At 40.1% G+C, this 11,094-nt stretch overlaps 1 protein-coding gene across 1 annotated transcript; it reads left to right on the plus strand.

The window, feature by feature from the left end:
- The first annotated feature begins 6,767 nt into the window (after positions 1–6,767).
- On the plus strand, positions 6,768–10,821 carry LOC149259798 (uncharacterized). Its single transcript, XM_089455244.1, has 4 exons — positions 6,768–7,758; positions 7,936–8,426; positions 8,854–9,869; positions 10,689–10,821. Exons 1-4 carry the CDS (start codon positions 6,768–6,770, stop codon positions 10,819–10,821), a joined length of 2,631 nt encoding a protein of 876 aa, XP_089311370.1.
- Positions 10,822–11,094: the final 273 nt, after the last annotated feature.

Consider the following 11,094-nt stretch of genomic DNA (forward strand, 5'->3'; position numbering starts at 1 on the left):
ATTTTTTCAAGGAAAGTTTTCTTCCTTTTCTTCAGGGATGTTCCAAACATGTTTCATGGTGAATACATTTGTTTGTGACAACTTTCATCACTTGCGACACTAGTGACATTGATGACACAAAGTACGACACTTTAAGATACAAGACTGGGAGTGAGACGAAACATTGTATAATAGTTATTGTTAGTGTAGACCCTTATTGTTATTTTTGTGCCCATGTAGTCCCCATATTGTTATTATTGTGCCCCATAGAAGCCCACTATTGTTATTTTTGTGCCCTTACATTATTATTGTTATGTAGGCTCTGATTATATTGTGACCCCTTATACTCTTATATATAGAAATGAGGTACTTCCATTTGTACCATCCAAGCATTGTTCATTTATGTAATGTAAAGGAGGTTTTCCCCACAAAGAGTATAATTTTTGAGTCATTGATATATCTATTTATGAGTTGGTTGCATTACATTTGGTATCAAAGCTTTGGATTCTAGGGTTCCACTGCTTCAAACAAGTCATCGTGGAATCTTCGCTATAAATAGTTTTCTACAAAGCTTCAGAAGCTGAAATTTCAATCACATGGAGGAATAATCTTGGTTAACTCAGTATATGAAATTCAGATCATATCTCACTATATGTTTGGAGATATGATTCGAGGAAGGTAGGGTGTTTGAAGGCTCCATAATTCCATCTCAAATAGGTGACCTAGGGAAAATCGTCATAACTTTTTCTCTAAGCATCAGATTTGTATTTCGTAAAAAGTGATAGAAATAGGACAAAATCTAGCTTTTTGGTTATCATGTTTAGGGTTGAAGGTTGAAACAGTGACACGTGGTACTCTATACAAGTTTGATCTATTGAACTAGTCTATAATCAGGTCATCAAGGGAAATTGGGCATAACCATTAGAGGAATTTTGAGGTCTAAAATGGGCCTCCACAGGAAATTATAAAATAATAGTGGAAATAATAAAATAAGAATAGATCACATCATCAAAATTTTAGAGGGAAAAAATAAAAACTATTTTTTCAACTCATATTTTCAACTTATCTCCCTATGGGTTTACTCAAATTTCGAGCAGAAACACTCGTTGGATGCAAAATTTGATTCCTCATCAAAAAAGTACCCATGTTGCATACTTTCAATGGACCCCACTACATGAAAAATGATAAATACATGAAAAACGTGATTGCAATAATGTTTTTCATGTATTTTTCATTTTTCGTGTAGTAGGGTCCATTGAAAGTATGCAACATGGGTACTCCTTGGATGAGGAATTAATTTTTGCATCCAACGAGTACTCTCGCTCGAAATTTGAGTAAAACCTTAGGGAAATAAGTTGAAAATACGAGTTGAAAAAGTAGTTTTATTATTTTATTATTTTTTAATATTATTACTTTTTTACTTCAAAAATGGTGAATCATCTCCCATGGTTGACATCATCATCTTGAATCCTATTGGTTCTTATAAAGGTTATTTTGGTTGTACATTTTTCTTAAGAGACCCATTTTAGACCTCAAAATTCCCCTAATGGCTTTCTTGAAGAACCCAATCTTGGTATGAATTGTTGGGTTGTAAAAAAGACTCAGAGGGTTACTAAAAGACTAAATTTTAGATCTTGGAGATTCGCAATTACAGCGATACAAAAGATGCAATATCTAGCTCCTAAAAAACAAGAAAAAAGTGTGTATTTTTAAATATTTTGCATAACTTTTGTTTGAAAAATCAGTTGGAAGTGATTCAAAGGGAATAGTGAAGCATATATATCATTGTTTGATTTCAAAATTCCTGAAAACAAAAAAATGGACACACCTAGTAAGAAACTAAAAAACTATTCTATGGCACAAGAAGAAGAGGAAGAAACACAACATGATATATCAAAATTGCGATATCAAATGCTACAAATTTCACTCTCACAAAGACTAACCAAAAATGAATGGGAAGCTAAGATGGATGCTTTGAAATACGACATGGAAGCAATTATGAATGTCATGGAAGGTTTGAAGGATGGTTTAAAAACAGATTTAAAAAGGGATCTGGAAGTTTTGAAGGAAGGTTTGACAAAATTGCTACAAGAAATGCTTCCTAGTAGTAACAAGGTACTCCACAAAAATCATGATGAGGATAAAAGGAATAAAAATTATGATTTTAGAGACTCACACAGTGGGTTGAAGACTAACCACATTCCAAATATCAATATGAGGAAGTTTGATGGTAAGGATCCAGTGACATGGATACTACAGATGGAGCAATTCTTTGATCTACATGATGTGTCGAACACACAAAAGGTACGCATATTTATATTTATATTTATATTTTTTTGTTGTTGTATGGTATCAATGATTTTTTTTCTCGTAAACCACTTGTCACTTGGTCAATTTTTATGGAGGAAATGATAGTGTATTATGAGGATACAAAGAGAAACACATTATTTAGCCAATTGATAAATGTCAAACAAAAGGGTTCAATGGTGGAGCACATTGAGCACTTACAAAAATTGAATATAAGGGTAAATTATATTCTAGAGGAGCATAGGATTGATGTCTTAATAGGGGCTTTAAAGGATAACATCTAACATTAGGTTAGCCTTTGGGAACCTGATTCATTAGAGAAGACATTCAAGGTGGAAAGAAAAGTTGAAAGAAAAATTATGGCAACAAGGAAGTCTACCACTCACAACTACAAAGATATAATTGTTGCTCCTAGCCTTCCACAACCTACAAGGTTGGCACCACAACAATTGGAAGAAAAAAGAGCAAAAGGGATTTGTTACAATTGTGATAGCAAATACACTAAAGGTCATAAGTGTGTTTAGAAGAAATTATTTTACATAGATTGTGAAGAGGAGGAAGAAAAGGAACAAGAAATGTCAAAAGAAGAGGATTTACACTATGAACCAACCCGAGAGAAAGAAGAAACGATTCTGACTATATCTTGTAATGCATTGACAAGATTTACCACTCCTCAAACTCTGAAGATAGAAGGACAAATTAAGAAGAAAAAGGTAATAGTGTTGATTGATTCGAGTAGTAACCATAATTTTATTCATTGTAAGATAGCCAAGGAATTTAATTTCTTCCTATATCCAGCACCAGAGTGTCAAGTGATGGTTGAAAATGGAGGAACTATAAATTATTCTAGAAAATGCCATAATATCAATCTAACCATGGGGGAATATGTATTGAATAGTCCAATGCTTTGCATCCCAATGGGTGGTGATGATATTGTACTAGGAGTCCAATGGTTACAATATTTGGTACAATATATTTTAATTTTCAAGAACTTTTCTTGAAAATTTTTGGGAAGGAAAGGAAGTTGAATTGAGGGGTATCGCAGGGAAACTAGGAAAGATAATCAGCTCTAATGGCTTGAAAAATCTTCTAAAGAAAGAAAAATGGGGTGTAATTGCACAATTATGCTCACTAGAGGTTCAAACATTGAAATCGTCTATTTCTCTAGATCTCCAAAAAGTATTTGAAAATCATTCCAAGGTATTTGAGACTCCCAAAGGCCTCCCACCTATACATGATCATGATCATGCTATTCATTTGATTCCAGGAAGTGTTCCTCCAAATATCAGGCCTTACATATATCCCTATGCCCAAAAGAGTGAAATTGAATGTATGGTTATAGAAATGCTAGAGGCTAGTATAATTCAACCTAATCAAATTTATTTCTCTGCTCTAGTAGTATTGGTGCACAAGAAGGATGGATCATGGCACATGTGTCCAAATTATAGGGAGCTCAACAAGCTCAATACTAAAGATAAATTTCCCTTTCTTGTTATTGATGAATTACATGGAGTAATTTACTTCACCAAGTTGGATATTCGTTTGTGATATCATCAAATTAGAATGAAGAGTGAAGACATTCCGAAAACAAGAACTTGTGAGGATCATTATGAATTTTTGGTCATACCTTTTGGCCTTACTAATGCACCTTCCACATTTGAAGGTTTGATGAATTCAATTTTCAAACCCTTCCTTAGAAAAATTTTGTTAATATTTTTTGATGATATACTAATCTACAACAAGTCTTGATTTTGTTAAGGGTATTTTGAGAGATGGTTGAGGGATAGTACCTTATAAGTTTCTAGGGTTTGTTGTTTTCATTATTGAAAGTCGTTGATGTCTATGATTGAAAACCCTATATGGCTCATGAGAAACCTTAGTGTTGAAAAAACCCTAATACTAAGTTATTTGTTCCCTCATAAACAATATGTCATGATTTATAAGGCTTGTGGAGTATTGACACACACACAGGGAACATCTAGCGGGGGACTGAGAGGATGGCGACAGAAGGAATGAGGGTCCGGTAGCAGGCGGATAGGCTGGACCCAGGGCCGTAGGGCCGAGGCCTAGGGCCCATCAGGTAAGTAAGGGAATGAGGCGACGGCCTTTCGTTTTTTACAACGGTGATAGTGACAGGGAAATGGCAAGTGGAGGTCAGGGGTCGCCATACGACAGACACCTGGAGGCTTTCGGGCAGCAGTAAATTTTGACGGGTTTCACCACAGGAAAAAGGAACAGGATCCGAGCGGACAACGTTTTCATCGAAAGTAACAGCCGACAAGCAACCTGTGATCCGCGACCGTAACCATGGTTAACTCTGATGAGCTCATAGACCTAGATCCAGCAATGGAGGACATTCTTTCAGTCTGGGGGAAAGACCCTACCGCACAGAATATCGAGCGTTACTTTGGAACGGTTGAAACCCTAGTTTCTTCTCCGTTTTCTCCGGAATCGATAAGATTAAATCAAACCCTCTTACAATCGCCCAAGGATTTGGAAGGGATCGCAGCTGTTCACCAGGGGATTAAGGGTTTGCAACAGATCCAAAGGCAGAGCGAGGAAGATCTACATGCAGGTCTCCACAAACCATCCCACGGCAGCAAAGGGAAACTCGTGTCCACAGGTCCGATTCTTTCTGGAGGCTTAGAGGACATAGTAAACCTTGGGTCGAATTTAGGGCAAAGTCTTGAAGGTGGTGCGGGAAGGATCGCTCCAGTTACAAGGGCTTCCATCGCTAAGGGACCGGACGGACCAAAGAAGAAAGACGGGCGGAAGGACCTCGGCTTTGAAGGCTATCAGGATCCAAGGGGAAAAACTGACAGATCAGACCAGGGTACTCAGGTAACAAATCAATCCCCATCTGAGCCTTTTATTTTATCTATAAACAACTCGGTAGTGGCCACTCCTGAGCCAAGACCACTACCCCTGATCTCTGGACTGGAAACTCAAAGAGGGCACGAGGAGAACGAGGAGTTAAGAGATATTGACACAGAAACAAAGAATAAAGGGGGGGAAAGGAAAAAACAGAGATTGATCAAATCCCAGGAGTCAGGAGGGAATCTGGTACTGGGCATGGACGTGCAGATCGAAGAGGCTCTGGAGGTAGCAGAATGCACACTGGTCGGCAGGGCAAGGGGTAAGAAATTCACATCTGATTTCATCCAATCTTGGGGGGAGCAAAACTGGCAGTCCGAACTCATCAGAGATTTCAGGGTCTTGACATTAGCCAAAGGATGGTTCATGGTGCGCTTTGAGAACAAAGAGGCAGCAGAGTGGGTCGTGAAGAGAAATTGGGCTCTCGGGAACATTCCGGTTCTGTTCAAGAAATGGAGCCCTCTGTTCGATGCAAATCATGAAAAAACCGATGTTTTCCCGGTTTGGGTAAGAGCACCAGGGTTACCATCCTTCCTCTGGGTTGAGTCAGTTTTCAAAGCTATCGGGAACAGGCTAGGCACATTCTTGGAGGCAGACATGTCTTTCCTGGAAACACATAACAGAGCTATGGCTCGGATCCTAGTTAGCTTAAATCCAAGTGGAGGGTTAGCAGAGAAGATTAATCTCCAATATAAAGATTATGTCTTCGAACAAATTCTGGATTATGAATTTTTGCCCTTCCGTTGCCATAGATGCCATGTCTATGGACATTTGGCTAAGGAATGCCCCTTAGGCAGGCGGAGGAGAAGATTTCAGAGGACGAAGGCGCGCTCAGAGAAAGAAAACAGTCAGATCCAGTCTCGACTGGAAAAGGAGAACTCAGTGCATCAGGAAGAAGAAAATATGGAGCTAGACCCGCAGCAGGGGAGGCAGAATCAGAATGTAGAAGTTCAGGATTCTCCGAGCAAAATGGCAGAAGAAGGTACTGAGCACGGGACTGCTAAAACAGTTCCGGAACCCCCCGAAGAAGCATCACCGACTCAAAATCCAAGCTCAGGCGAGGACTCTAAGGGTACGAGTTTAGATCCTAATAATCCTTCTTTCTTTATTATAGATAATAAAGATGAATGTCTGGATGAATGTTTGGTCCCTGATCCCCTCATAATAAACTCTTTTCCTGATAATAAAGATAAAAATGCAAACACTGATGGATGCAATTTGGAAAACTGTATAGAAATAATTTCAGCAGCTATTCCCTCCCTAGATCTGAATTGTGATGGGTGCTGCCCTGAATCTTCTTCCCTGGCCTCTCACCCTATATGCCCTTATAACCTCCGTTCACAGGATAATAAACCCGATCCTATATCCTCGGTGGGAGGCATAGAGCCATCTATCCCTCAGAGCCAGACTAGGAAAAAAAGGGGAAGGAAATCAAATCTTTCCATGGCCCAGGTTAAAGCAAAACATGATGTGGCAGACGGGAAGCAACAGTCAATTACTGGGGCACTTAGAGCGGTGCAGGGCCCTGAAACTGTTCTAAAATGATCATAACCTCATGGAACTGTAGGGGTTTAGCCAGTAAACCCAAAAAATTGGCTCTTAGGGAGATGGTTATGAACTCCAAGGCGGATGTCCTTCTACTCCAGGAGACTCTGGGGAAGGGAGCAGAAATCGAATCGATGCTAAATGCCCTCCTTACAGGTTGGAAATTTACAGCCATGGACTCAGACGGTCATTCAGGAGGGCTGGATGTAGGTTATAGAGAAGGGAGAATCAAGATAAGGAACCAGTGGGGAATGAAGCAGGTGATGGGAATGGAATGTCAATCACCAGAATTTGATTTTCCTCTAACCATTCTTAATATATATGGACCTTGTCAGGGAAGGATACCATTTTGGAATGATTTGATGGCAAATTCGTTAGTGAAGAGTAAATACATGGTGATGGGTGGAGATCTTAACTTCTCATTAGGAAGAGCGGAGGCTTGGGGTCCAGCGGCAAGGGAGGATTCGCTAACAGATTTCTTCCAGAACCTATTAATAGAAAACAATCTGATAGAAGCTAACCTCATCAAGCTAAAGCCGACATGGAGGAATAGAAGAGTAGGAGAAGCAAGAGTGGCGAAGAGACTGGACCGATTTCTACTTAATGAGGACCTATCTTCCATGATTCCATTATTTAGGCAATGGGTTGAAGAGGGGGGACCTTCGGATCATTTTCCAATTTACCTTGAACTCGCCAAGACACCCCCTAAGCCACCAGCACCTTTCAAATTTAATGCATCTTGGCTGCAAGAAGAATCATATAATAAACTTTTCAAAGAAACCTGGATACACCCAGACAGAAGATCCTCTGAGGATAAAGGATTCTTGTTCATGGAAAACCTCAAAAGGCTGAAGAAGGCAACAATCTCATGGGCAAAAGACAGGAAAGCTAAGCAGACTGAGGAAATAACTAGGATAAATGAGGACCTTCAAAAGCTAGAGAGCATAGAGGCGGATGGCTATGCGACACAGGAATCAAAAGAGAGAATTCTATCCCTGGAGAAGCTCAAAAATCAAATTCTGCTGGCAAAGGAGGAGGAATGGAGACTCAAGAGTAGAGCAATCTGGCTCAAAGCAGGGGATGAAAACACAAGTTTCTTCCACAACTATGCAAAAGGGAGGAAGAGTGCAAATACCATCTGGAACTTAAAAAATGACGAAGGAAGGGAGGCTAAGACGTTTGAATCTCTATCAGCTCTAGGGCAGAGCCATTTCCAATCCTTATTTGCAGACCAAGGTGAGGCCACCATCGCCGAGGTCATCAAAACAACACAATGTTTCCATAGGTATGTGGAGGAGGAAGAAGCGGAGCAAGTAATGGACCCTGTAACAAAGGAGGAGGTGGAAAGTGTCATTAAATCTATGGCAAAAGAGAAGAGTCCCGGACCGGATGGCTGGACTGTAGAGATCTTTCTCCATTTCTTTGAGCTGATAGGAGAAGAAATAACAGAAGTAGTAGAGGAATCCAGAAAGAACGGAGAGATCTACAGCCCCTTCAATGCAACCTTCATAGCTCTCATCCCAAAAAAGGAAGCTCCTGAAACCTTTGAGGATTTTAGGCCTATTTCATTATGCAACAGTATATACAAAATAATTGCAAAAGTAATAGCGCTTAGAATCAAACCAATTCTATCAAGGCATATCTCACCTGAACAATTTGGGTTTTTGAACGGTCGGCAAATACATGAAGCAATTGGTGTGGCACAGGAGGTCCTTCACAGCGTAAAGCAGAAAAATAAGAAGGGAGCAGTCATAAAAATAGATTTATCAAAAGCATATGATAGGATAAATTGGATATCTAGGCTTCAAAGTGGACTTTATCAGATGGATTATGGGGTGTATCACAAATGTCAGCTATGCAATCCTCATCAATGGTGCAGCCACTCCTTTCTTTAAAGGACAGAGGGGCTTGAGGCAAGGATGCCCCCTGTCCCCCCTGTTATTTCTCCTAGTTGCTGAAGGATTAAGCCAACTGATTCAAAAAGCCAAAAGGGAAGGTAAGGTAAAAGGTATAGAAGCAGCGGTAAATATGAATATATCTCACCTTCTTTTTGTAGATGACATTTTGGTTTTTACAAATGGTGCCTCAAATGAAATTAAGGAACTAAAATACATACTTGATCTTTTCCTGAAAGCAACTGGAATGCAGATTAACTCCAGGAAATCACAGATCATAGAGGAAGGTCTAAACAGACAAGAAAAAGCTCAGATCAATTCTTTTTTTCCCTATGGAATGTGCAATATGGAATCCCCTTTCAAGTACCTAGGGTTCTGGTTGAAGCCGAATGCTTATAGGAAAGAGGACTGGAACTGGTTGATCGCAAAAATCGAAGCAAAAATAACTCATTGGAGCTTCAAATGGCTATCCAGAGCAGGGAGGCTGACCCTAATCAAATCTGTGTTGCTGGCCATACCAGTCTACTGGGCTGCATTAACATGGGTTCCAAAAGGAGTTTTGGAGAAAATAAGGAGAATCTGCAGCAGATTCTTATGGGCTGGTTCTAAAGAAAATGCGGTTCTCCCATGGGTTGCCTGGGAGAAAGTGGCAAGGCCAAAAGATTGGGGAGGTTGGGGGATAAAAAGCCTTCCTGATTTCAGTCTCACATTGGCAGCTAAATCAGGGTGGAGACTTATTAAGATGGAAAATCTTTGGACGAGAGTGGTTAAAAGAAAATATATAGACCCGGTTCCATTAGAAGAATGGATCAGGAACCCAGCAAAGAATAAAAAGAACGTCTCTGTGATATGGAAAGCTACTGTGGAGTCATTCAAAGTGATAGAACAAGGATTGGCATGGAAGATTGGGAATGGGAACAATGTGAAGATAGGGAAGGATCCATGGGTAGGCTGCAATGAAAATTATGCCCTACCACCTGGTTTAGTCCAACACTTAGAGAACAAAGGCATACTTTTCCTAAGTCAGGTGGATAAACTGGGACATTCAACCATCTGGGGTCAAGCATGGAAAAATGAAGAAGATCTAGAATTAGAGCAAAGATGGAGGAACGAATGGAGAACCTACATTCAGGAACTTTCTAGATCCAATGTGAGATTGAATAACAGCCAGGACGAGTTAATCTGGGCGCATGCAGACTCGGGGGAATATACACCAAAGTGCGGTTACAAATTCCTCATGTCTAGGAAAGGATGGGGAACTCCTGAATGGTGGCCGAAACATTTATGGAAACTTAAAAGCCCTCCAAAGTCAAAACTTCTTTTTTGGTGCATATTAAAAAGTAAAGTCCCAACTTGGGACATATTGCAGTCAAGATATATGCACGGGCCTGGGAGATGCACCCTTTGCAAGTCTGAAGCTGAATCCATAAACCACCTGTTCCTTAAGTGCACAGAAACTATTAAGATATGGGGAGAGGCAGGAAATCTACTGAATAAAAAGTTAGAATGGGCAGGTGATAACCTGCAAGAGGTATGGAAGAAGTGGTGGCAACTATATCCTAATGGGAACATGCGTAATCTACCTCTGATCATCAGCTGGGGGGTATGGATCGCAAGGAATAGGAGTATCTTCCAGGATAAGGAAACCCCAGTGACAATCACAGCAATCCAAAGCGTTTCTATCTATACTAGTATTCCTGAAGCAGAGGAGAACTAGCCTCAAAGACGTGATACAGAAGTTCAAATAACAGAAGGAGTTCCCTGGGCTTATTTCGACGGAGCTTCTCAAAATAACAGAGCAGGAGCAGGACTAGTCATCTATGAAAACTCAAATCACATCCTTAAAGCCTCCGTTGGTTTAGGATCAGGTTCAAACAACTATGCAGAAATGCTCGCTTTGAAACTCCTCCTATGTTGGCTCATCCAAAGGAACACCCTCACAATTCAGATCTTCGGAGACTCATTAAATGTGATCAGATGGGTCAATGGACAAAGCACATGCAAAAACCAAATCTTAAAACTTATGCTGGAGGAAATTCAGGTATTGAAATCTTCTTTTAACAGGTTCTCTTTATGTCATATTTTCAGGGAACGGAATGATACAGCCGACAAACTTTCTAAAGAAGGTCTGCGGCAGAATCTGGGCAGCTGGCAAATCATAGAGGAAAATCAAGGACAGATCAGCAGATCTGAACAGCCGCCCCAAGAACAACATTTCTGATCTTTTTGGCAGTGTTTTTTAAAAAAGCTATTAATATTCCTTTTTGAGAACAATAGCAAAGACTTTTTATGATATGTTTATATGGCAGTTTATACAATATGCTCGTTTTTGTAAGGGTTGTTTTCCTCTCTTTCGAGGAGACCCGGTTTTTGGATGTTTCTTTTCAGCCCTCTTAGGCAAAGGGAATCTCGTTTCTGGATAGAACAGGAAAGAAGGTTAAGCAGTTTGGCAGCTTTCCTCTCAAGGAACAGCTGGTCACTTGCAAAAGGCAGG

The sequence above is a fragment of the Pinus tabuliformis genome, chromosome 6, assembly GCF_031772625.1.
Source record: "Pinus tabuliformis cultivar Carrire ecotype Pingquan chromosome 6, CPIR1, whole genome shotgun sequence".
Classification (NCBI taxonomy): Eukaryota; Viridiplantae; Streptophyta; class Pinopsida; order Pinales; family Pinaceae; genus Pinus; species Pinus tabuliformis.

What these genes read in the sequence shown, in the direction of transcription:
- LOC149259798 (XM_089455244.1), top strand. Translation starts at nt 6,768, where the DNA reads ATGGTTATGAACTCCAAGGCGGATGTCCTTCTACTCCAGGAGACTCTG. An exon ending in CACAGGAGGTCCTTCACAGC is followed by an intron (nt 8,427 to 8,853) that starts GTAAAGCAGAAA and finishes ACTGGAATGCAG; the next exon opens with ATTAACTCCAGGAAATCACA. An exon ending in GGATGGGGAACTCCTGAATG is followed by an intron (nt 9,870 to 10,688) that starts GTGGCCGAAACA and finishes TCATATTTTCAG; the next exon opens with GGAACGGAATGATACAGCCG.